At 42.9% G+C, this 25,415-nt stretch overlaps 1 protein-coding gene and 1 long non-coding RNA gene across 5 annotated transcripts in view; one reads left to right on the forward strand and one right to left on the reverse strand.

The window, feature by feature from the left end:
* Window positions 1-25,415, reverse strand: part of LOC139628273 (SH3 and multiple ankyrin repeat domains protein 2-like) — a 187,738-nt gene that overhangs the window by 81,275 nt on the left and 81,048 nt on the right. For all 4 annotated transcript variants that reach the window (XM_071489787.1, XM_071489789.1, XM_071489786.1 and 1 more), the window contains 5 exons: window positions 23,617-23,768; window positions 22,283-22,450; window positions 20,500-20,616; window positions 14,997-15,074; window positions 5,331-5,397 (listed from right to left, as the gene is read on the reverse strand). In XM_071489787.1, the coding sequence (XP_071345888.1) occupies window positions 5,331-5,397; window positions 14,997-15,074; window positions 20,500-20,616; window positions 22,283-22,450; window positions 23,617-23,768 (582 nt within the window). The remainder of the gene's footprint in view (window positions 1-5,330; window positions 5,398-14,996; window positions 15,075-20,499; window positions 20,617-22,282; window positions 22,451-23,616; window positions 23,769-25,415) is intronic.
* Window positions 22,328-23,789, forward strand: LOC139628284 (uncharacterized). The gene is made up of 3 exons (XR_011692737.1): window positions 22,328-22,467; window positions 22,683-23,127; window positions 23,649-23,789. It is a non-coding gene; the product is annotated as an uncharacterized lncRNA (long non-coding RNA).

Raw genomic sequence — 25,415 nt, forward strand, 5'->3', positions numbered from 1 at the left:
GTGTGTGAGTGTGAAAGTGTGTGTTTGGTCAGTACGTGCTCCCTGCTGGATTATCACACTCTGGCAGCGGGCGGTCTAATACGCCCATCTGTCAATCATCCTTACACAGGCTTACTGCTGTATGGAGACGAGAAATATAACCGATATCTCCCACAGACATCCTCACCATACACACAGTCATTATACTCACAGCCTACAGAATGTGTGTGTGTGTGTGTGTGTGTGTGTGTGTCATTTTGTTTCACTAAATAACCTTTTTTTTTTTTTTTTTTAGGAGGAGCACATTCTGTCATTAACACACTGCTGCATTAGTTCTTTGTTTCCATTGTTGAGCTGCAGAGTTGTGTATTATTGCCTTCATCACTTGTCTGCAGTATTGTGAACTATTTTTGAATGGTAACACATTTCCATGCATGACTCTTTATATATCCAGCTATTAACTACAGTATATAGGTCACACACACACACACACACACACACACACACACACACACACATTAACCATATGCAGAACATCAGGCTACACACACAAATGGCCGTGGGTGCCCTTTCAGAAGACTTCCTCTCCTCCAGCGGTCACACTGTGTCCTACTTCACTGCTCCAGCTCCTCTGTCTCTGCACAGGAGTCCAGCTACACATTAACACAGCACTGATGTGATCATTCACTGCATTCAGCCACTTTAAACTCAAGTTAGATTCCTCCCCTCTCCTCACTGGGCAAGGCTAAACTAAGTGGCTGATTGATTAAGAGCTTCCATGTTGCTCCTCTCTGGTCCCTGTTAACCTGCATTTACCACCAACACTGTGTTTGTCTGCAGAATAAAACTCCCGACGTGCCGTCAGCTCGTGTGTGATGGACAGATCATTTCTTGCACCTTCTGTAGACTGAATGCTGGATGTGAATAATTCTCCCTGTGGGCAGAGCTGCTGTCAGTCACCACAGTATCTACATGTTCACGTGCAGTAAACAGACTGTTGAATGTTACAACTGCAAACATCTGCAGCTGCAGCTGTGATCCGACACCTTCTGTAGAGGCATATTGATGTTTATATCTGAGCCCACATACGTCCTTTAATACAATAATTGAGCTCAGTGTGGACTGTTTCTGTTGTGCGCAACAGATGATGGGCGATGCACAAGATAAATACAATTACACAATTACACACAATTAGTTTGTAAAACACAAATTTCAAAAATCCTCTGCTATAATTAATATTTATTTTAACATGTTTTCCCTCATTAAAACTGGTCTGAAGCTGATCTACTCTGACTTCCTCATTGAGAAACCTGGATCAGGCCTTGGCCCCGCCCACCACCTGCTGGCTCCAGGTGTCCAGGTGAAAGAGCAGAGAGGATGAAGATGTTAGAGGAGGAAACATCAGAGACTCAGCCTCATGTTGGAGCCTCAGTCAGACCCAGACTCAGATGAGGAGTCTGAGACCAGAATCAGAGACTAGCAGACGGATCAGAACCGTTAGCATAGTTAGCATCTTTTATTTGTTTATGTTGTTTGTTTGACACAGTGTTAGTGGTTGTGCTCATGCTAACTCTGGCTCTCTGTACTTACAAGGTTTTAAGCTTATTTGGCCCAGCCCCCGTCCCCACAAGTCGACAGGATTGGTTCCAGGTGCTATGAATCCCTGGCTGTCTGAATCTGTTTTTATGAGACTGTCATATGTTCTAGGTGGAAACACTCAGTCATGGTGTCGACTGATTATTTCACTCATCTTATGTCTTTATTATAGAAAAACATTATATGGATCAGTCCACACTGAAACAGCAAATCCTCACATTTTAGAAGCTGGACTCAGGTGTTTTGCCTAATAAAAAATTTATAGATGATCAAAATGATTGTTGATTAAAGTTTTGTTGATCGACCAATCGGCTAAAAGATAAAGGCTTCAGTTTGAGCAGGAGCTCACATCAGAGGTGAAGAGGAGTCGGAGGCAGTGGTCCTGAGAGCAGCAGGGACCAGGTCACATCAGAAACTCAGAGGATTGATATATTGTCTGTTTGTCACATGAGAAGTATACAGGGAGAAAACTGCATGTTTTCTGTATCGATTCACTGATTTTATTTCCCGGTCCACCACAGCTCCACCGTGAAACTCGAGGCCTCGATTCACATGAGCAGGACACTGAACACTAACACGGTCGCTCACCACAATTGGGTGAGCTGGAAAACTGCAAAGTGCTTTGAATGAGAGCACTTAATAAAATAGATGTAGTCCACTTACATAGACAGCACGGCGTCTGTCTGATTCAGTGTGGACTGATACAGTTCATAAAATTGAAGAACAACCGACAGATGTAAAAAGTGCTTTTAAGAAAAGTGTTGATTGGCCTTTAGGTGAAACTGGAGGAAACCTTAAAGAGGAGCGCCACCAATTTTACACATCAGCCTGTTTCCAGATGTTGGAAGTTTGACTGCACAGGTGAAAAGAGAGGTACAGAGTCTCCAGAGGGAGCTGTGTGATGTCACCTGAGTCAGCATGAGTCAGGTCTGAAGTCAACAACATCTGGGGGTGTGGGGTCACCTGTTCACTCATCAGTCTGTGTACAAACCAGAATGAATCTAATCACAACAAACCAACTGACCAGATGTTGAATCTAACAATGTCGGTGCCCCTGTTGGTGCTGGCCATCTCCATTTGGCCCAGTTGGTTTTCCAGCCGTGACAGTGCAATGAGATATAAAAACAATGATGTAATAAAATGGCAGATTTGTGAGGCTGAACAGTTACATCATCTGGACGGAGCAAGTGAGAGAAGCTGTGAACGCCACAGGGCTGTGTGCATCACACACACACACACACACACACACACACACACACACACACACACACACACACACACACACAAAGTCACTGTGTTCAGTCCATGATCAACATTCAAAAGCTCTAAAGCTGCAAACAGCCAGCAGGACTCTACACGACACAAGCTGTCTCTGGTGGGAGTGGGTGGGCTGGGTGAGGCGTGGGTGTGAGTCAAGCCACTTCGGTGGAGGGTTGGTGGGAACACAGGGGTGGTAGTTGGCAGAAGGGGTGGGAGGGGTGGAGGGGTGGAGGGGTGGGGCACCAACCTTTGCAGCAGGCTGAACCCATGGTGGCCAACTGAGAATCCAGAAGTAAAGATGTCCCATCCCAAAATCCCACGGGGGACAGAGACAGAACAACAGCGTCCAAACACGAGGGGAGGATTAGCGACCAGCTACCTCGCCACCTTTGGCTAATCCTCGCCAACACTCGTGACTACAGCCGAGCACTTGTGGTTGGGGTTGAAACAGTGTGAACTGAGGGAGGTGGTGGTGTCGGGGGGGGCGTAGCAGATGTCGACGGGGCTTTTTTGGGGGTAATCCCGCACCGCCGCCGCCGTGTCCCATTTAGCCCTTCACCAGGTCGCTGCCGTGTGAGGCTGCCCCGCTGGTGGGTGGCGTTCATGAGAGAGGGCAACAATTGCAGGATTACATCTTTAGATTAGATTAGATTCCTCTCTCTCTTCATTCATCTCCCCGTCAACCTCATCTTCCTCTGTCCTCCTTTATATATTTATTTATTTGTTCATCTTTTCTCATTTTCTCTGAGGCCCAGTAATCCCCGAGCTGTCTCTATCTACTCTGCAGGCCCCAGCCAGTGTCTGAGTGATGCCCTGTGTTCATTTCATCATCAGACCAGAGACATTTTCCACTGACGTGACCATGCAACATCGACACAACAGCTGTCTGCAGTGGCTGATTTTAAGTGCACGCTGAAGCTGTACACGGTTAGCTTGCGTGGCTTTGAGAACTGAAACTGTCCCTGGATCAGGTGATTAATCAGAGCTGAGTCTGTTACTAATCTGTCTCTCCACAACTTCATGACTGAGTAATTGGCAACTAAGCAACGAAGGTAACAAACAGCAAGATGGAAAAAAAACAAAAAAACATGGATTTTCATTTTTTCATTTTTGTACGTTGGTGAGAAATCTCTCATCTTCTCACCTCCCTCTGGCTCCCTCTCACACACACAGATGCAGGGTGAGATAACTCTCATACAGTTTTTATATACAGGCTTCATCTTGCATTTTAATGTAACAAAATTAACCCTTTAACAAGCAGGAGCCAAAAAACAGCCACTATATTAAGAACTGCACCTGCTTGAATCCTCACTTAACCTTAAATAGGTTTAAGAGCACGAAGGCTCTATGATCTGTCTGTGTAAACCATTTTAAAGGTCCCATCCAATATAAACATAGATGTCCATGTGTTTGTGATTATAAAGCAGGTCTAGGTTCTATATTAATACTGTGAAAGTATCAAAGCCTCAGTCCACAGAGAAATGCACACAGCCTGTATTCAGAAACTGAGCCTTAAAACCAGCCGTCAGGACTTCTGGAACTTTGTGATGTCACAACAAAGCAGTCACCACCCTCAGCCACACCCCAAGCCCCGCCCACCTGGACCCACCATCCAACCTTACAGGATTTGGTTTCTCTGAGTGTTTACCTGAAATCTGCTATATTTTTATTGGATCACTCAGAAAAGAAGAGAGACTCAGATCCTCTCTTCTGATTGGCTGACTGACCTGTTGTTACTATAGCTCCAGAGAGAAGCCTGAGAGAGGAGATGTAAAACTACACTGAGATGGTTTTTGGTTAAAACCACAGATATATCTTCTGATAGAGATCAACACTTCAGATAAAACACAGAAGAAGAGTAAAAGTCATTTTATTTTACATATGTTTTGAGCTTGTGCACAAAAAGGGGCCAAACCAAACATCTGCCCAATGACATTGCATAAATCCACTGATGAGATCAACAGTATGGTTGTGTAGTAAGTCGTCTAATTTCCAAACCCTGATCTAGTCTGACACACCCATGAAGAGCTTCATCTGTTTTATCTAATGCCTCCACAACACGCACCGAGCTGAGCATTGTGCTGTCCATAAAACAATCACAATCAGTCGAGGAACAGTTAAATCCATCTACCAACTTCATCAAATCCTTCCACGCACAGCACCACAGATCAGCTGACACCTCTGGAAAACCGACCAATCACTTCTCACTCGATTAAAGCTCCCACTCGCCGAGGCATTGATCATTTCTCCCCGGCCTAATCGGCCCGGGATTGTCCCGGTGTAAACATAAACTTTCATCCTCTCGGCAACGCTCTTGTAATCCCACAAAGGGGATTATACCGGGAGGTCATTTAGGAGGATCAAACCATGGGGGGATTTGAAATGTATCCTGAGGGAGATTCAGGAATACGCGCTGGCTGGCCGAGGAAGAATAGGTGAGGGATGGATGGATGGATGGAGAAGAGGAAGAGAGAATCTGTGGCTTTGCTACTCACCTATATCTGTCTCTTTGTGGTTCTTGATGAGTTCAGCGAGCTCAAAGTTCCCAGCGATAATGGCGACCTGAAGAGAAACAGAGACACAGAGAAACACAATCAGAAGGAGGAAAAAAAACAAACTCATCTTTGAAAATACATTAAAAAATTTCAAGAGCAAAAAAAGGACTTTTACAAAAGCAGCTTTTTCTCAACTACCCTTCTACAAGCATGAAAACCCCCTGAGGGAAATAAAAAAGTTAGCAAAGTAAAAGCACATTTACTGATTTCAGAAAAAAACGTCACAGTAACGATACTCTCCTCCTCGCTAAGAATCACTGAGTCGGGAAGAAAAGAAATCTGTGTCCTTTTTTCTAATTTGTAGTGATTCACTGATTCCTTCAAGTTCCAATCTTCATGGCTTTAATCATCTGTATCCAGGAATCTGGTAATCTATCACACACACACACACACACACACACACACACACACACACACACACACACACACACACACACACACACACACACACACGTGTACAAGGCAAGATTCACACATGACACGATGGCGTGCACATGCAGAGTCACATGTTTATATGATGGAGAAGAGATGAAGCCTTTTCAAAGTTTTCTGCTGTTGACACAGAAAAAGAGAGAGAGGGAGGGAGAGAGAGAACGAGCGAGAGAATGAGCGAGCTAGCTAGACAGACTGTAGAAATGGTTCTGTTATATTAATGTACAAAATTATGGCTTTTTTTCTTACTTTTCTTCTCTTCATGTCAAACAATAGAAATGTTCACTCAGCCTGATAATCACACTGAATCAAAATTTATTAAAGGTCCTATATTTTACACTTTTCCTGTGTTTTATCTGAAGTGTTGATCTCCATCAGAAGATATATCTGTGGTTTTAAGAACCAAAAACCATCTCAGTGTAGTTTTACATCTCCTCTCTCAGGCTTCTCTCTGGAGCTCTGGTAACAACAGTTCAGTCAGCCAATCAGAAGAGAGGATCTGAGCCTCTCTTCTGATTGGCTGACTGTTTTCTGAGTGATCCAATAAAAATATAGCAGATTTCAGGTAAACACTCAGAGAAACCAAATCGTGCAAGGTTGGATGGTGGGTCCAGGTGGGCGGGGCTTGGGGTGTGGCTGAGAGCAGTGACTGCTTTGTTGTGACATCACAAAGTGACAGAAATCCTGATGGCTCATTTTAAAGCTCAGTTTCTGAATACAGGCTGTGTGCATTTCTCTTTTATACGTCCACAGTATTTAAATAGAACCTAGACCTGCTTTATAACCAAAACAGACATGAACATCTACCTTTAGACTACATGAGATGTTTAACTGGAAAATGAAGACAGCAATCCACAGGTCTAGAACCAGATCTTTGAGTCTCTTTAAATCCTCAAAACAACAAAATCTGATAAGAAAACCTCTCATAAGTCAGACAGGTTGGGAACTACTGCAACAGGATTTACCACGGGTCAGTGAAAGGTATAATCACCTGCCTTTGTCAGCACATCTGGTCAATACAATTAATCAATACAATTATATTAAAGCCCAGTCTATTTTAGTTGCTCTTCATTCCACTATTACACAAACATAGAATGAAAAGAAAATTTGAAACACCTATTAAATCGAACCCGGTAAAGACTCAGCCCTAAAATGTGTGTTTAATTTCTCTACTACAAATACAATATCTCCTTACTGGCCCCTGCACACAGAAGCAGTGTGTTCTGTGAGCGTCCACTGGGGGGCAGTAAAGAGGTTTCCTCCTGAGCTGGCTGGAGAGGTTGACCCACATCGCGCTGCCTGTTGACACGCTGCTGTGTGCCGTCACTTCTGCAGGGCTGTTACAGGGTTTACAGTAGCACCTCAAGTCAGGATTGCAGGTGTAAAAACCGTAGGGTTCATTTTCCACTAATGTGTTGCACAAACACACACACACACACACACACACACACACACCTCAAGGGAAACCTAGCAGCATTATATAAGCAAGCCTGTTCTGATTCCTGGCGAACAAATATTCAGGAGAAAGGGAGAGAGAGGGAGAGGAGGGTGATGGAGAGCAGGTGTATTATTAAAGCAGAGTTGGCTTGAGTAGTAATACTCTGCTCCCTCCCTCCACAGTTGACCTTTTCTTCATATAAATAAAAACACAGCATTTCCGAGAGAAAAAGCACTTGGGAGCGTCTTAATGGAGATGTTTTCCACCAGTACGGATCCTCTTGAATTTTTCAACACGGCGCATTAATATACAATATACATTTTCTCCATGGGGGAAAAAAAAAAAAGCGTTTACTTTGAACTAAAATATGAGTCAATAAATGTAATCTTGTGCTTCTTCGTGGAGGAAAATGCGATGTTTCCTGTGAGGGAGATGGAGGAGGGGGGGACGTATCCTTCAATCCTTCATGATGAATGCTGGCTGGATCTCCCACTCACTCACTCGGAGGATCTCCCATAGCGCACGCCGCGATGTGTGACAAATCTATGACAGGCCATTCTCCCGGAGGAACACTGATCCCAGAGCAGGCTTTAGTGGACGGGATTGAGCAACATGTCAGGAAGAAGTGACAGATGAAGTCCTCATTTCCACTGCAACCTCAAAACTGATTGATGCTCAATTAATTGTGATTGTGAGGTTTTTGAAGGAATTATTGGTGAAGTGGAAACAATGCTATTAGAAATGCACTGACCGGTGAAGATATATCACAATTAGGCTTTGATTTGGTGATTTGAAGGTCAAATGATGTTTTCTACGGTGGCCCACAGAGGTCAACATGCTGCCACTTAACAAAACACAGAATCTGCAGAGCATGTCCATGTCTATTTGAATGTGTTTTCTAAAGTTTCAGTGTGTTGAGCCTTCAGGGCCACCGTAGTCTTTGCATTTTGGCAAAAACCAGACTAAATCTGTTTTGTTTTTTTGTTGTTTTTTACACATCTTGGTTGGATATAACTGTTTTTAACCATTTCAGTCACTGTACATTAGTGCATAGTGAGGATGTGCTTCACACTATTTAAACGCTGTTGAAACAAAAGTTCAATGTAAATGTGGTCAAATTTTAACCTCAACATCAATACTTAACAGTTTCTGTCATAACCGAGTCAGTGAGATGAAGAAAAGCTCTTGTTATCGAGTGAAATTAGAGACCATGGATCATGCCCATCCATCACATCATCTATGATGCTAATGATTTGATCTCGGTGAAACGTCACGGAGACGCATGTCATTGATCGCTGATCCATCCTGACACTGAGAAATTCAAACGCTGTCTATTTACAAATGAAATTGACATTGGATCCAGTTTTGATTGAAGGAAAATTAGGGTTTATTACAACTGATTCGAATTTGGTGGCCAAAGGTCAAAGGTCAAGGTCAGTGTGACATCACAAAATGACTCACAAATTCATTCACTTATTATGATGCAATTTAACTCAAATGTCTGTAAGGATTAAATGAAGTGATGACATATTATATCCAAAAGTTGAAAGGTCAACTTCACTGTGACATCATAATGTTCTGCAAAATTACCTCTGGCTATTACTCAATGCTGTAACTCAGGAAGAGGAGAAAACAACCACCAGGTGGTGATTCTAGTGTAATATAAAAAGGACTTAAGGATGCAAGATACAGATTGATGCTGATTAAAATCAGCTGTAGCTCACATGGTGTCTCAGATGGGTTTAGATGTGGGGACAGGCATGGTCGGCGTGCAGCTGCAGGAGAGAGGTAGAGATGGCTTATAAGAGCAGTGCCAGGTGAGTTGATTCATCAGTTACCTAATCACACTCTTCCTTTGAATACAGTACTGCGCCGACTGCAGCACACACACACACACACACACACACACACACACAGGAGGAAGATGGCCACAGTGGCCAATCAGAGACTCTTGAACTATTGTGTAGACGTGCACCGATAAAGCCAGGCAGCCAGAGATGCACAGCAGGGAGCTGAGTTTACACTGTTTCCTGCCAACACCGTGAGAATCGCTTCACTACAGCATCATAAAAGCTTCTGTATTTGCCTCTGGAGGAACTGAGGAGCATCTCGTGGACAGGAGGCAATGAGCTCCACATGATGTCACTGTCAGTCACAGTTCACTGAGGTATACACCTTTGATTGCAGGATTTTAATCAAACATTTAAGTAGAAGTGGTTGCTAATGACCAAATCCCACTAATGTTGCAGTGGCCTAGTTGTACTTCTCCGTCTGGAGGCTGAGAGGTTTTTGTGAAAGTTGGTCCAAAAGATGACACAGAGCAGCAGCGTGCACTTGCGGGACACTTTTAAGTTTAATTTAATTTAATTGAAGTATGAAACCAGGTAACCAATAACCAATAATGAAACACATTCACAATCTTTCCCTCATTATTATTCAGCCACCCACCACCACCACCACTACTGCCATCACCACCATCACCGCCCCCACATCGATTTTTTTTCCTGTTCTCCCCTGGTTGTCATGGAGACAAATGGTTGTGTATAGCACAAAAGTAACCAGGGGGATGGGAAGGAAGGAGGTGGAGCAGTGTTGAGCGGCTTGCAGCCAAGTGGAACATCAGCAGAGGCAACAAGTCTGCCAGATCGAAACCAAGAGGGGACTCTTCAGCTGCTAAATGCTCCACTGTGTTCACCAGCTAGTTGCTAATTTTGTCTGTCTCCTGTTTGGTGCTGCACGAGTGCTTCAAAACTTTTTTTTTTCTTTTTTTTTTTTGCTCAAAACAGCTGCCTGCTGCCTGGTAAAAGCTCTGAACCACACAGTTAAAAACTGAAACCACACTAAAATAAAGCGGAGGGAAAATGCAAAATCAATAATGATTCGTCACATCAAGTGACACAAAGTCATTTGATCCATTGTTAGAGCTCCATCCAGTGTAAAGGTGGATGTCCATGTGTTTGTGATTATAAAGCAGGTCTAGGTTCTATATTAATACTGTGAAAGTATCAAAGCCTCAGTCCACAGAGAAATGCACACAGCCTGTATTCAGAAACTGAGCCTTAAAACCAGCCGTCAGGACTTCTGGAACTTTGTGATGTCACAACAAAGTAGTCACCGCCCTCAGCCATGGCCCAAGCCCCGCCCACCTGGACCCACCCTTACAGGATTTGGCGGCTCTGACTAACCTGAAATCTGCTATATTTTTATTTACTACACTCTGATTGGCTGACTGACATGTTGTTACTAGAACTCCAGAGAGAAGCCTCAGGGAGAGGATGTAAAACTATATTCTATATTATATGGTTTTTCTTCTTATCATTTTACAACACTTCAATTCAAACACAGGAAAAGTGTAAAAGATTGTAGCATGCTGGTAAATTTGCACAGAACAAACTCTGCAAAACATATCAGTTTCAGACTTTTCACAGTTGCATTATTTTTTGCTCCATTTACCTCTGAGTCATTTCATGTTTCAGGTGCTGTTGCTGCTAATAATTCCCACTGAGGGACTGGGAATGGGGCGGGGGTGTGGAGAGTGGGTTTCCCTGCTTGCATCTCTTGGGCTGCGGTACTCAGCAATTGTTGCTATGGCACCAAAACTCAGCGACTCATTGGGGGTTTAAGTCGACCAAAATTGACTCTGTTAACATTTACAGATCTATTTATACGCCGGGAAAAATTACACAAGATGTCTGATTATGCAGTGACATGGGCATCTGAAATACCTTCAATACTCTGACAATACCTTGGCGTACTGTACAATATGACACGTCACTGGCGGCTGTAATTTGCCACATGTGGCTCAGAATAATAAGGCAGAAAGAGAAGCAGATGGGGAAATCATCTCTGACTTACAGTATGTGCCGAGGGCGATGGGAAGAACAAGACAATGTGTGAGGGGAAAAGAGGGCAGGATATAAAGGGGAAGGAAGGAAGTGGAAAACAGACAATGACTGTAATGAGGAGTGGAGAGAGGAATTAGATTAGAGGAGTGGCATGGGAGAAAGTGCAGGAGAGACATAAAGAATGTGGAGATGAAAATTGAGAGAAGGGAATAAAGGTAAATGAAATCAGGCTTTGTGAAGAGGATGAAAGGCTTAGAGGAGCACGGAGGTCAGTTTGGAGAGATGCAAACACTGTGCCAGGAGATAAAAAAAAGAGCAAAGAAGAGTTGGAGGAAGTGGAGAGGATGTGACCGGTTGTTGGAAGGGGGATTGTTAAATAAAGAAAATGAATTCTTATCTCTTTGAAAGCCCTCTACCCAGAGAACAGGGTAGGAGAGGATGATGGGAGTTCTCTGTGCTCAAATTCTCTTCCTTTTGTCGAACGCAACAATGGTTATCAGGCTGAGCTGTGCGACACACACACACACACGCGCACACAAATACACAGCCAGACACTGAACTGACACATGATATTATCAAATGGCACGGCCACACGCCCACGCAGTGTCCTAATTAAGAGCGCACGCGGCAGCACGGCGTAAGCGTGCCTCATTCAGCTGTGGCAATCGCTGTTTGTTAACATTTGCACTTTGCAGTTGTTAATTTGGCTCCTAATGATGGTGTTTTTCAGACGCTGGCTCTGCTGAGCTGACGAGCACACTGACCACTCTCTGCAAAACGCACAAACACAAATGCAGAGGAATACATACACATATACAAGCTGTCTCTACCACTGCAAACGCCTTGTACTACATAATGCCCCATATACTTTGAGCTGTGTAGTAAACAACAATATAATATGTTTTATCCTCCCTGCTGCTTTAGAGACTATTCAAACAAATTTCCAACACAAATTCTCCAAAAAGCACAAAATGGCCTTTTATTCATTGCATGTGGATTGTAGTGAAGGAAACGATTTACAGGTCCCATATTTGACACTTTTCCTGTGTTTTATTTCAAGTTTTGATATCCATAAGATTTTGATATGTTTTCTGAGAGATCAAATAAAAATATAGCAGATTTCAGGTAAACACTGCAAGCCAAATCTTACAAGTGACTGCTTTCTTGTGACATCACGAAGTTCCAGAAGTCCTGACGGCTGGTTTTAAGGCTCAGTTTCTGAATACAGGCTGTGTGCATTTCTCTGTGGACTGAGGCTTTGATACTTTCACAGTATTAATATAGAACCTAGACCTGCTTTATAATCACAAACACATGGACATCCACCTTTAGACTGTGTGGACCTTTAATGTTGTTATTGCTACCGTACAGTACACTGTTATTTTAGACAACACTAATCCTCTGACCTCAACCTCATCCAGCACTGTTGGGATGAACTGTGAACCAGGTCTTCCCACACCAACATCAGTACTGGACCCCTCTAATGGGTTCAAATCTCTGCAGCCAGGTTCCAGCAACTTGTAAAAAACGTTTTCACAAGAGCTGTCCACATACTTCTGTCCATGTTGTGCACAAAAATCCATTCTGCTCCATACTTTCTTAGTTTCCTATACATACTTCTTGCATTCCTGGAGTTACATGGTGGAGTAGTTAATGTGTTGTAGTTGATGCTTGTGATGCACCAATCCCTCGTCCCCTTATCTGCTCTACTTTAGTTAGTTATGTCCTACATTTCCCACAATGCCAGCCACTCAGAAAACAGGCATAAACTTGCTGGATTCAGCTCTTGGCTTCGTGTGTAGGTGGAGAGTGCAACAGCGATAAAGATAGTAAGAGCAAAGGGAGCGAGTTTTTCCACTTGAAAACAAGTGAGAGTCCACAGCGTGTCTAGTGGCTGCTTGTTGTTCTGCCGCCGAAGCTTCTGTCAGGAGAGGAGCCGCTGTTTGTGTTGCTCTACAACAGATTTTTTCTCCGTGTGTTTGTTGAAAGTTGGTACGAAAATGTTGGCTCCAGGGAAGTAGCTGCCAAAACCTGATGTTTGTGTCATCCTGCTGGAGATATCTTCATCAGGGCTCAGCAATAATTCAGTAATGATCACTTACTGACTTTCATGCAACCGTGTCACCACGATGTGATCACATTAATATGGTGACACAAAACTATGTTGTCCAAACTAACAACCGTAGCAACGTGAGATAAAAAAAAATCCAACAACGTGTTTCACTTAAGTTTGAAATGTTTGAACCAACAACTCCTCCAACCTGAGCAACCATCAACCCTCTGATACAACCAACAACAGCATCTCCTGAAATAGCATACTGAACCACGGTTGCCATGGTTACAATAATAAACACACAGGCTGTACCTACCTTCGTTGACATGGTTACTATATAATCGACATAGCTACTATATAATAACAGTCATGTCTTGGTTAGGTTTAGGAAAAGATGATGATTTGGGTCAAAAGAAGTACTTCATCAATATTAGACGATCTTTGTTGGTTACAATAACAACAACAAACAGTCATGGACAATAGAAACAACATAAACTGCTCCTGTCACATGGGAATCGAACACCGCTCTCCTGGGTCATATTCATCCATCCACCCCAACCTCCTCCTGACGTGGACTTTGTCGCTCTATAAACTACGTCACCGCACTTTTCCCTTTGCTCCTGTCGTCATTACTACGACCACTAGATGTCGCCTAGCAACAAAACCTAACTATGGGTCATAGTAACCTGCTGACAGACGACCTGTGGGCTGGTTTTCTGCAGGGTCTTATTTGAAGTGATGTCTGATGTATTACATAACAGTGGAACACAGCTCATTTTGCCATCAGCAGTTGTGTACTGAGTAATGTTAAATAGAGACATAAACATAAACATCTCACTCCATGTGAAGGCTACAGAGCAGATTATTGATCCTGGATCCTGCACTGAAGCATCATGCAGAGGGAAACGAAGCTGCAGGTTGACATCAGTGTGGAAAATGTAAGATGAATCTAGGCCACGGCTGAAAACCTTGCACCGCGGCTGAACGCTCAAGCTCTAACTCTGACTAAGACCCCGATGTGATCTCCACTCGGGCCCAGGCTCGCTCCCTCCATGAAGCGCTCCAGTTATAATGAGGCGCTCCAGTGGAGTGGCTGTGGAGGACAGACGAGGACCCCGTGGGACAGCCTTTCATAAACGCCCGCCTGAATAAGGCTCTTTTGTAACTCAGGCGTAGGTTATGAGTCAATCACGCCAGCTAGGAAGCTCCAAGCACTGCTGGGTTTTTTCTTCCAGAGATGAGATGAGCTGCAGAAGCCGACACACTTCAGCCATTACAAACACAAACACACATGCAGATGCATCTATGCAACACCAGCTCCTATAATTATCCACACACGCTCAAACTTCAGTACTTCCTGTACAACTGTGCATCACTTTTATATGTAAGGCTTGACAGTGCACTGTTTTAACATTATCTATGTTGCTATTGTCACATGAAAACCTCCTCTCCCTTCATCAGACCCTTTCAGAAAAACCTAAGTGGAGCTGTTCTTCACGGTTCCACAAAGTTGGCGTTCTGCAGATAATACACGGTGTTCCTCAGGAGTAAAGAAGACGCCCGCTCCAGGACTAAACTGACACTGATGAAGGTTTGATGCTCACTCTCCTCTGACTGAAACAAACCTAATATTGGCCAGGAAGACACTCGCAACAATCCCCGGTTGCAACTGACCTTGACCATTTTGCACTGTTGCCATGGTAACAAATGAGAAGAAGAAAATGTGCTGCTACTAAAATGTTTTTTTCCTACGCTAAAAGCTCAAATCAATCTACTATAATGCTTTACATGCAAATTGTAGTGAAGATGAGTAGTGTTTTTTTTTTTTTTGACTCTACCTGAAATGGACTCTGGCTGTTGTAGTTCTTCACTTCCTTGTCAGCTCCACGAACAAGCAGCACTCTGGCACAGTTATCCTGGGGAGGAAAGAGAGAGAGAGAGAGAGAGAGAGAGAGAAATGATTCAAATGAAGCTGAGGAGAACGTCTAAAAACCACTGAGCACTGAAAGTCCTTCAGTTCTCCTACTTTCCTCAGGAGAGAGGATGATTAGCTTCCAGCCACATTAGCAGAATTTCCCCAAAAGCAAAAAAAAAGAAGTGAGAAGAGCAGGAACTGGTGAGTGTGTCTGAATGTCTGAACATCCCAGCACTGAAACAAGAACATGAGGAAAGACAACAGAACATCTATTACCTATATCAGGAATGGAGCTTCACTCGCTGTTAAGTGTGTATCTATTGCTCCACTCAAAGAGAAAGAGGGAGCGAGAGTGAGAGAGATAGATGGATAGATAGAGAGAGAGAGGGAGAGAGAGAGAAAGAACAGAGAGATGGAGAGTGCTGAGGGGTTTGAATCTACTGCACAAATCGCCCACAAAGTGCTCAACCACGCATGTACTGTGCACACACACATGAATATAAATACTTTTTTTAGATCCACAATAAGCTATTGAGAGTTGAAACATCGCTCTGAGTCTCAAACAGATACTGATACACAACCATAATCTGTGCAGTGTCGTTAGTACAACAAACGTCTCTGTGATTAGACGTTAACATCTTATTTTAAGACGTGCATCAGTGTGTTATTTTTACTCCTGGACGTTTCCATCTGGAGTAAAGCAATCCCACGACATGTTGTTTTTTTCTATACAGGCTTATAATGAAAAGTGTGACATGTTAACTAGAAGATGACTAGAAGACGAAAAAAAAGAGAAGCGGGGACTGGAGATGAGTTTTTTTTAATTTATTTATTTATTTTATTTTATTTTATTTTATTTCAGATCCCCATTAGCCACTGTACTGTAACTGTGGCTCCTCTTCCTGGGGTCCCCACAAGTTAATTAAAGGTCCCATATTTGACGTTTTTCATGTGTTTTATTTGAAGTGTTGATCTCCATCAGCAGATATATTAGTGGTTTTAAAAAATAAAAACCATCTCTGTTCACGCAACCGTTTTAGTTTCATATCAGAAACAATCTCCGTCCATTCTAACACACCTAAAAACGCATACATACATACATACATGACCATTCACGTAGACTGGGCATGTGCAAGCCGGTGTAAACAGGAAGCAGATTGTCTACTCTGCAGGCAGTTGTAGCGTTAAAATGCAGAATTTCACTCCACAGCAGCTGCTAGCAAAGACAACAGGATCATTATTCATGTTGCTTTCACCACTGGTAGTTGAGGCTGATAAGAGGCAGTTGGGGAGCGGACGTGGGCGTCTACATCATCATTTGCAAAGGTCTTTGTTTCTGTCTGTGCAGATTATGGCGCAACCCTCAAATTTTAAAACTAAGAATGTTCCAGCAGCATTTCTGAATGTTTCTGTTTCAAGGGATCAAAAACTCTGGAGTACTGACGGCAGGAGGAAACATAGCAAAAGAGTTGTGGTAATGTAGATGTATCCTCAGGCTTCTCCCTCTAGCTCTAGTAACAACAGGTCAGTCAGCCAATCAGAAGAGAGGATCTGAGCCTCTCTTCTGATTGGCTGACTGTTTTCTGAGCAATCTATTAAAAATATAGCAGATAGGTATATTCAGGTAAACACTCAAAGAAATCAAATCCTGCAAGGTTGGATGGTGGGTCCAGGTGGGTGGGGCTTGGAGCGTGGCTGAGGGCGGTGACTGCTTTGTTGTGACATCACAAAGTTCCAGAAGTCCTGACGGCTGGTTTTAAGGCTCAGTGTCTGAATACAGGCTGTGTGCATTTCTCTGTGGACTGAGGCTTTGATACTTTCACAGTATTAATATAGAACCTAGACCTGCTTTATAATCACAAACACATGGACATCTGCCTTTAGACTGTGTGCGACCTTTAAGGATGAAATGTGAGAAAGGCTCACACTGCTGAGGATAATCCAGGATGTAGCAGCTTGGACACCATGGAAACTTCAGCTTCAGATGGATTTTCCTTGTACATTTCATGTTGTGTTAGTGGCTGAAAATCGCAGCCAGGACTGTCCTGTCACACACGCTCGCCAGACGTTTTTAGTTTTTTTTAATGTTTTTATGTAACATCTGCTCAGAGTACTCCATCTATCAAGAAGTGAGACTTCATGAATAATTATGACGTCCAGTAAAACAGTCTAATAACAGAATGATCCAGGTTACATCAAACCCCTGTTTCCAGCTTTAGGTGATCAGTCTGGTGATGTTCTATATTTTTTATTATTGTCAACAAATCCCATGAAAATAACAAACCCAATAATGATTGATCCTACTATCAGGTATTTGTCTGATATGAAGCCTGATATATCTTTTTCCTACACTGATCTGCTCCTCAACCAGGACTTTACTGTTTCCAGGATCCCTGTTAGCTTCCAGCACCTAGGCTTCCTGGGGTCCACGTGGTTCCTCAGTAATGATGACAGGAGCGAAGGGAAAAGTGCGGTGACGTAGTTTATAGAGCGACCACGTCAGGAGGAGGTTGGGGTGGATGGATGAATATGACCCAGGAGAGCGGTGTTCGATTCCCATGTGACAGGAGCAGTTGATGTTGTTTTTGTTATCCATGATATCCACTGTTGTTATTGTAACCATGACAACAAAGATTGTCTAATGTTCAGGAAGAGCTGATTTTAACCCAAATCACCATCTTTACCTGAACCTAACCAAGCCATGACTGTTATTATGGTAACCGTGGCGACAGAGGTAGGTATGCCACTCTTGGTACAGTCCACGTGTTTATTATCGTAACCATGACAACCACGGTCTGGTACACCCTACACCTTAGGAGACTCTCCTATGGGTCGTATCAAAGGGTTGAAAAAAATGACCTGTGGTTGTTCAGGTTATAGAGGTGGTTGAGCATTTGTTGAGAATAAGAAAATTACACAATAATGGCTTATTTTAAAGAATTGCAAACTGCCTGCATCGACACTAATGCAGCATTTCACACCTTCAACCTTCTCCTCAATGTTCTTTATAAGCAATCAGTGGAAGATGGTGGGAGACTGAGACCGTTTCATAAAGGTCAAAAGCACATGAGTCCTTTGCCACAGAAACAGAATTATCTTCCTTAAGTGGAACTAAATGCTTGACCTGATTCAAATTCACAAAGGCCGCTTTTGATTCGCAGCCAGAACTGGCCACGCTCCGAGGGCGATGCGTAAAACGGTCTCAGATGAGCGGCTTTACAAACAAGTGTCAGAGGCTGCCGCTGACCTTTAGCTGGAGGGTATTCTGACAGGTTTAAAGTGAAGTGGGCTTTGAGATGGTTTAACTATTCTGTGCACATTCAGTTACAGGATAAGGCTGGAGTTGCTCCATATTTTCTTACTATTACTAAAAACCACGAAAGATGAAAGCCAACATGTTGTTAGTCTGTGAGTTTCATTCTTGAAAACTTCTGGTAATCTCCTAAATTAGCTGGAAAGTGTGGTTTTAACAAACGTTGCTCTAACGGAGGTAAAGTGTGCATTTGTTGGGGGGAGTTCCACGGAGTATTAGGGGCAGCAGGACAGTGTGTGTGTGTGTGGGACTGAGTCAGAATACACTACAGTGTGTGTGTGTTCATGGTGATGAAGGAACATGTCACCCAGTATGGCTCACTGATGTGTTTTTAATACTTTTTTGGAAACAATGGAGCTCTGTACCTCAGAGGAATAAGATACATCAGGCTGTGATACACACACAGTACTACTATAAGGAATTAGTTTTCATGTAGGTATACAATATAAATTCACATATAAGAGTTGACCACATTCAAAATGTTTAAAAGCAGCCATTACCTGAGGCTCTGTCAGGAAGAAGCCCCATAGTTTAACTATTTAAGGCAATTAGAGGCAGACTGTGACTCTGCTGTGTGCTTGCACTCTTGGGGATTCTTCAAGCTGCAGTGGCCCCAAACACATGAGCATGATAAATAACATGCAAGGAGACCCCCCCCCCCCCCCCCCATGGGAAAAGGGAACAAAGACCCTGCAGAGTGTGTGCAGAAGTGAATGAGGTGGAGTCTGCAGCAGAAACAGATGCACGCACAGCGAAAGTGAGCACGGCCCCAGTTTGACAGGTAGTTGTCTCTTATGTCCCAGACTCAGGTGAGTCGCTGAGGAAGGTCTGAGAATGCAGGATGAGTGAAAACATCCAGGTCCGACTCAAGAATACGACTACAATACATCACAAACTAACATCGTGCCCATATTCTTTTTAATTCTTCACAAATACACTGAAACTCAGAAGATAATGATGCCATGAATCCCTCCATTAGAAAGGAAAAGCTACATAACAAAGGCTGAACAATACATTTGAGAAAATATGGAGGCACTTCCCTTTCTGTGGATACTGCAGTTTCCGGGTTTGTTAAAATGATTATTATTCTTCTGCATTTCTTCCAAAGACTTGTTGCAATTTGCATATAATGCAATGAACATTTGTCAGTTTCTTTGTTTTTCTTTTTTGTTGGTTTTGTGTCAGTGCTGTAATTCCTATACATGCTGAATTATGCACTATATTGAATGTAAAAGTGTTAAAATTTTAAGTAAAAATACTATGGCAAATGCACTGAACAAATCCCTAACCTCTAATAATAAATAAATAAATAAATATAAATATATATATATATATACACACACACACACACACACACACATTATTGTCATTGGTTTAGATAAGAACTCTCCATTAGTCCCAGCGTGGCTCTGGTTTGCACACATAACGAATCATCAGAAACCTATAACGTGTTTCATGAATTGTTTATAGTGAGTTAAATAGTTTATATGACCTCAGTTGTTCGTTGTGCGTTTCGTTGTGCGTTTCCTCCCACATCAAGCAACCTCTCAACTTTTACTGGTGAATAATTGAGAAAAAAATGAAGTTTTAATTTGTTAGTGATTCATTTTTTTGACACATACAATACAGATAATAGATCTGCCCTCACCATCTTAAAATAGAACCGGGTCAATCCGATACTGGTGTGTGCTGTCATTCACATTACACACACATCTGCACACACACACACACACACACACACACACACACACACACACACACACACACACACACACACACACATACACACATACTTGTACTTCTATCTTTGTGAGGACACTCATTGACATAATGCATTCCCCAGCCCCTTACCCTAACCTTAACCATCACAACTGAGTGCCTAACCCTAACCCTGACCCTAACCTTAACCTAAACCTAATTCTAACCATAACCCTAAAACCAAGTCTTAACCCTCAAAATGTGATTTGAAGGTGTCTCAAAAAGTGAGGACCGGCCAAAATGTCCTCACTTTCCCAAAATGTCCTCACTCTGTTAGTAAAATACTTTTTTTGGTCCTTACTATGTAGCCAGTACAAGTACATACACACACATACACACACACACACCTGCTCACCTGGTTGTATAGGGCACAGATGTGTAGAGCAGTGTTTCCAGATGCATTCTGGGCACTCATGTCTGCTCCATAGAACAGCAGATGCTCCAGGTGCTGCACGTGGCCATGACGGCAAGCCTGCACACACACACACACACACACACACAGAGAAACAAAGTAGTTCACTGTCAAATAAAGCCCGTGACACCTCCGCTGGAGGAGCCTTGTAGCTGCAGTAAGAGGGCTTGAACACTAGATGTCAGTGTGCAGCAGAGGAGGTGACACCACGAGGAGAAGCTGCTGTAGCCTGAGTTTGAACTCTGTGTCTTCAAGAGATGGAAGGAAGGGCGAGTGTGTGCGAGGAAAAACATTAACAATAATCTGACAAACAAGTCAAAACACGATATGATGATCAATTTCACTACTGCAAGAGGCTGAGAGACAATTAGAAACGGAGGGTTCTTGCTTTTATGAACCAATTTTCTCTGTAAATGCCTTCAAGGCATTTGTGTTCTCATCTCAGCTTCACACTTTAAGTTAGAATCTGTAAAGAAAACCAGAGCTCTGATCCACATGTTGTGTTCTCATATCATCATGAATCATGGTAACGCTCTGTTTCCATTGGTCAGTGACATCATATCCTCTGTGCTCATGTGTCAGTGTTGTGTTTGTCTGACAGAAGCTCAGTGTGAATTTTATCCAGTTATCCAGATTCACTTTTCACACTTTGGTCCTTTTCAACTATATATTTGAACCAGATGAAGTCATTGACGTCTGGATCTGAAGTTATCAGAGAAAGAAGCTGTTGGAAATGTTAGACAGCTCAGCTCCAGCCAATCAGAGACGTCCTGTGTCACCGAAGAGCGTCAGAGAATAACTGACTTTAATTGTGAAACTTTACTCATTTTAATCCCCTGGTGTTTCTAACAACTCCCATGATCCCACGCTATTTCCAAGACAACGTCACCAAATTGTTTCGATTTGAGAGACGCCGAAGCAGCAGAAGTTCCATACTGTGCGTTTTAACTGCAAATTACAGTTCAGGAGCTATCAAGTGTTAATGTCTCTGCTGCATTTGTTCATTTAGTTTTTCATAGTTTGACAAATACATCTAAGTGCATTAAAGTCTGGAGCTGAATTAGATGAAATAAAGTTTACTTTCACACCTCAGATCATCACCCAAAATGTGGGAACAGTTCACTTGGCGAGGACAAGGCTTTAACAGGATTTATGGTGAAGTTTTTTTACTTGTTATAAGATAAAAAAAATGATGTAGATTATGTAGGCTGATTTTCACATGAACAAATCTGAGGCTGTGAGGATTAGGAGTTCTGCTGTTGAACACATGGATCACTATAAATACTTAGAAGTGGTCTTTCGTGTTCCCGAGGCATTCTGGGTGCTCGGTTGTTCACTGTCCTGTCTGACAGCTGATTGTTATCATGTCTGAAACAGGACAGACGGGGGAAGGCAGAGATTTTGCAACTCGACAGGAAGACAGATATAAGCAATCTGATAAAGCTGATGGCCTGAAGACACACGCATGCACACACACACGCACACACGCGCACATACACACACACAGGCACACTCATAGTTTGTCACTGCTGCAGGGTGGCTCTCTTTAAATGGCTTTATCTACTTCAGCGGGGAACAGCTGCCAAGACGGTCGCCCACAGTCAGAGAAGGCTGCGTGTGTGTGTGTGTGTGTGTGTGCGCGCGCTTTAGTAATGCTTTCCCAACACAAGCTGTTCCAACTAAACACACAGCCAAAAACACCAGTGATGTGTGTGTGTGTATTTACCTGGTGAACCTCATGCCAGCCGTTCTCGTCCTGGCAGCAGACAGAAGCGTGGTGATTCAGCAGGAGCTCACAGCAGCCCGGGTCTCCACCCACCACCACACTGTGGTACAGAGGAGTCAGACCACGGCTGTCCTTGTAGTCTGGAGAAGCCCCCAACTCCAGCAGCGTCTGAGGAGTGACAACAGGTGTGTGTGTGTGAGGGGGTGATTTATTGAGTAAGGTCTGTAGTCAACTCAGAGACATTCTTTAAGGTTCTGTAAACGAGATTTAAAACAATGAAACAGCAGCAAACAACTGTTTTCTATGTAAAGATATAGTGGAGTGATGGCGTCCTGAGCAGAGAATGAAGCCACACCCCCTCTGTGTGTGTTGTGATCTGAGTTTCTCTCTAAACACACAGGCACCGCCCACAGGTGAGATGACACAATGCAGTACAGTTCAGGTCGAAGCGACCTTCAAGAATTTCCTCCACTAAAGAAGAAACCACATTTTCGTCTAAAATGGCCTCCAACAAAGAAAGAGATGAGACAACAGCACAGGTGGACTGGTCTGGGGACGAATGGCTCAAATCCCGGTCAGCCGATGGACCATCAAAATAGCTATAATGTTTTTAACGTTTTTACTGGCTCCATCAGTGTCTTTACTGGCTCCATCAGTGTCTTTACTGGCTCCATCAGTGTCTTTACTGGCTCCATCAGTGTCAGTGGATCAGTCCAAGGCTGAATCTCTTTCCCAGTCCGCCCGTGGATCCAGTCCTGGTCGGTCTGTCCTGAGGTGGAGAACCCTACGAGCTGCTAAAGGCTCCAGCTGGACTCAGAGCTGGTTTTCTCCTCCTCCATGTGTCAGTAAGTTGATGCTACATAATGTTAATGTCTGTTTTCATTAGTGAGGCTACAGTAGCATGATAACGTTAGCTAACTTGCTGTTACTGATATTATGAATGTGTTTGGTAAATGTTGCTATCGCTAGCTATCGCTAACTGTCAGCATTGTTGTGGAGCACATAGCAGCATGACTATCAATTACAGAACCTTACATATTTTTAAGTTACGGAATAATTATAATAATAATTGTTTTCATCACCATCTTCATCATCATCATCACCATCATCATCATCATAATATACTTCATTTCTAAAGTTCATTTTTAAAACAAATGTTAAAGTGCTTTAATCACAATAAAAAAACAATAAACAGCTGATTCAAGTTTAAAATGACAGAAAAAAAACAGTTTTTCTTTGTTTAGCTGCTGTGCTAAAAGAACATTAAACAATAATCTGGACATCTGGAAATCATCATCCATGTAAAAACATTGAAAGTAGCCCTGTTCCTTTACCGTGAGTGTGACCTGGTTCTTGGACCTTGCAGCTTTGTGCAGGGCGGTCATGCCGTCTTTGGCCCTGAAGTCCAGGTGAGCTCCTCCGTTCCTCAGCACCTTGATCATCTCCACCACGCCGTCCAGGTGGGCTGCAAACGTCAGTGGGCTCTCTGGAAGAAGAAGCAAGAGACAGAATATTTTTATGAATGCACTTTGTTTCTCTTTAATAGAAAGCAGGTATAAAACAGGAACAAAAGCCATAATAATAATAATCATTTAATTTTAATAACTTAACAAAAGGAGCTAAAAAAACAATAGTACTCTGAGTTTTATTTGTCTGTAACAGGTTCTCACAAGCTCATAAACAAACCACTCCTAATACACTGATTTGAGTTATCGCAGGTAAAAACACAGCAGCATTGCACACGACTCCAGGGACTGATACTGAGGATGTGATGGCACAGTTTGTTTTCTGTTTTACAGCCCACCAGGGAAAAGGCTGCTGTATTTTCTGTTTGCTTTGTTTAATGACACATTTTCCAATTACACGTAAACAAGACGCAGACATTTAATATTTCATGAAGCAGCATCACCAGGAAAAGCTGGCGGCGTCTTTAAAGGTCCATCAAGTCTAAAGGTAGATGTGCATGTGTTTCTGATTGAAGAGAGGCTCAGATCCTCTCCTCTGATTGGCTGACTGACATGTTACCAGAGCTCCAGAGAGAAGCCTGAGAGAGGAGATGTAAAACTACACTGATATATCTTCTGATTGATATCAACATTTCAAAATAAAACACAGAAGAGTAAAATATGGACTTTTAAGAAAATATTCCTTTATTATCTCACAGGTTGAAATAAAATACGCTAAATAGCAAAAAAGTACCACAGACATGTATCTCTCAGATGAGCCTGGTCCCAGAGAGAGTTCACCCCAGGCTCAACATACAGTCTGTTTACTGAGCAAGCTGTGTAATTACAGCACTGAAACACACAGGTGAAGGATTTTGGCAGCTCCGGGGCATAAAAACAGTGATTTCAGTGATGTCTAAATAAACTGCTCCTCTTTTTTTTTTTTTGTTTTTTTTTTGTTGTGAGGTTGAGGGTGTTCTGCTGCTCTTTCTAACAGCTTCTTGGGTTTTATAGTAAGACAGGAAGTCTTCAGCGTTTTTACCCTGTGGAGAAGCCACGCGCCCTTACAGATGAGTATAATTACGACCACCTGCTGGGAGGAAAGAGAATGCGAGGCTCATACTGAAGACTTCCACCTGAGAGATGCTGAGGACTGACCGTCTGCAATTACAGCTGACTCAGACAATCTGTGAGACTTCTCCACAGCATCTGCTAATTTTGACTCCATCTATAGCGTGACATTTCTGTCAGCTCTGTACATATGATAGTTATTACATGACTTCTCATCTGTTTGATTGTGGGCCACACAAGGACGCAGACTCCACACAGAATCTGAGTTCAGGCATCAGATCTGGCAGCACCATTCAGGTTAAGGCCATAACAATTTAAATTAGGGCTCATGATGATCACCATGACCAAAAGGATTTACGATAATGATATTATTGTGATATCTATAGAAAATTTGAGAAGGAAAAAATGAATGAATCAAATGAATTAAACTCAAATATGAGCGTAGACAGAGTCTGTAACCATAACTGCACAAAATCTGAATACAGGCAGGTTTCACGCCTTTTCTGGCTCCCGGCTGCATCAGGTGTTCCACCCGTTCTGAGGCTGTTTCCAGCAGCTGGTTGACGTCATACACCAACAGCGCCACCCTCACCTGCCTTCACCTGAGGCAGGCTGGA

This window comes from Trachinotus anak, unplaced genomic scaffold (assembly GCF_046630095.1).
Source record: "Trachinotus anak isolate AG129_WGS33_773 ecotype Australia unplaced genomic scaffold, CSIRO_AGI_Tana_v1 ptg000011l, whole genome shotgun sequence".
Taxonomy (NCBI): Eukaryota; Metazoa; Chordata; class Actinopteri; order Carangiformes; family Carangidae; genus Trachinotus; species Trachinotus anak.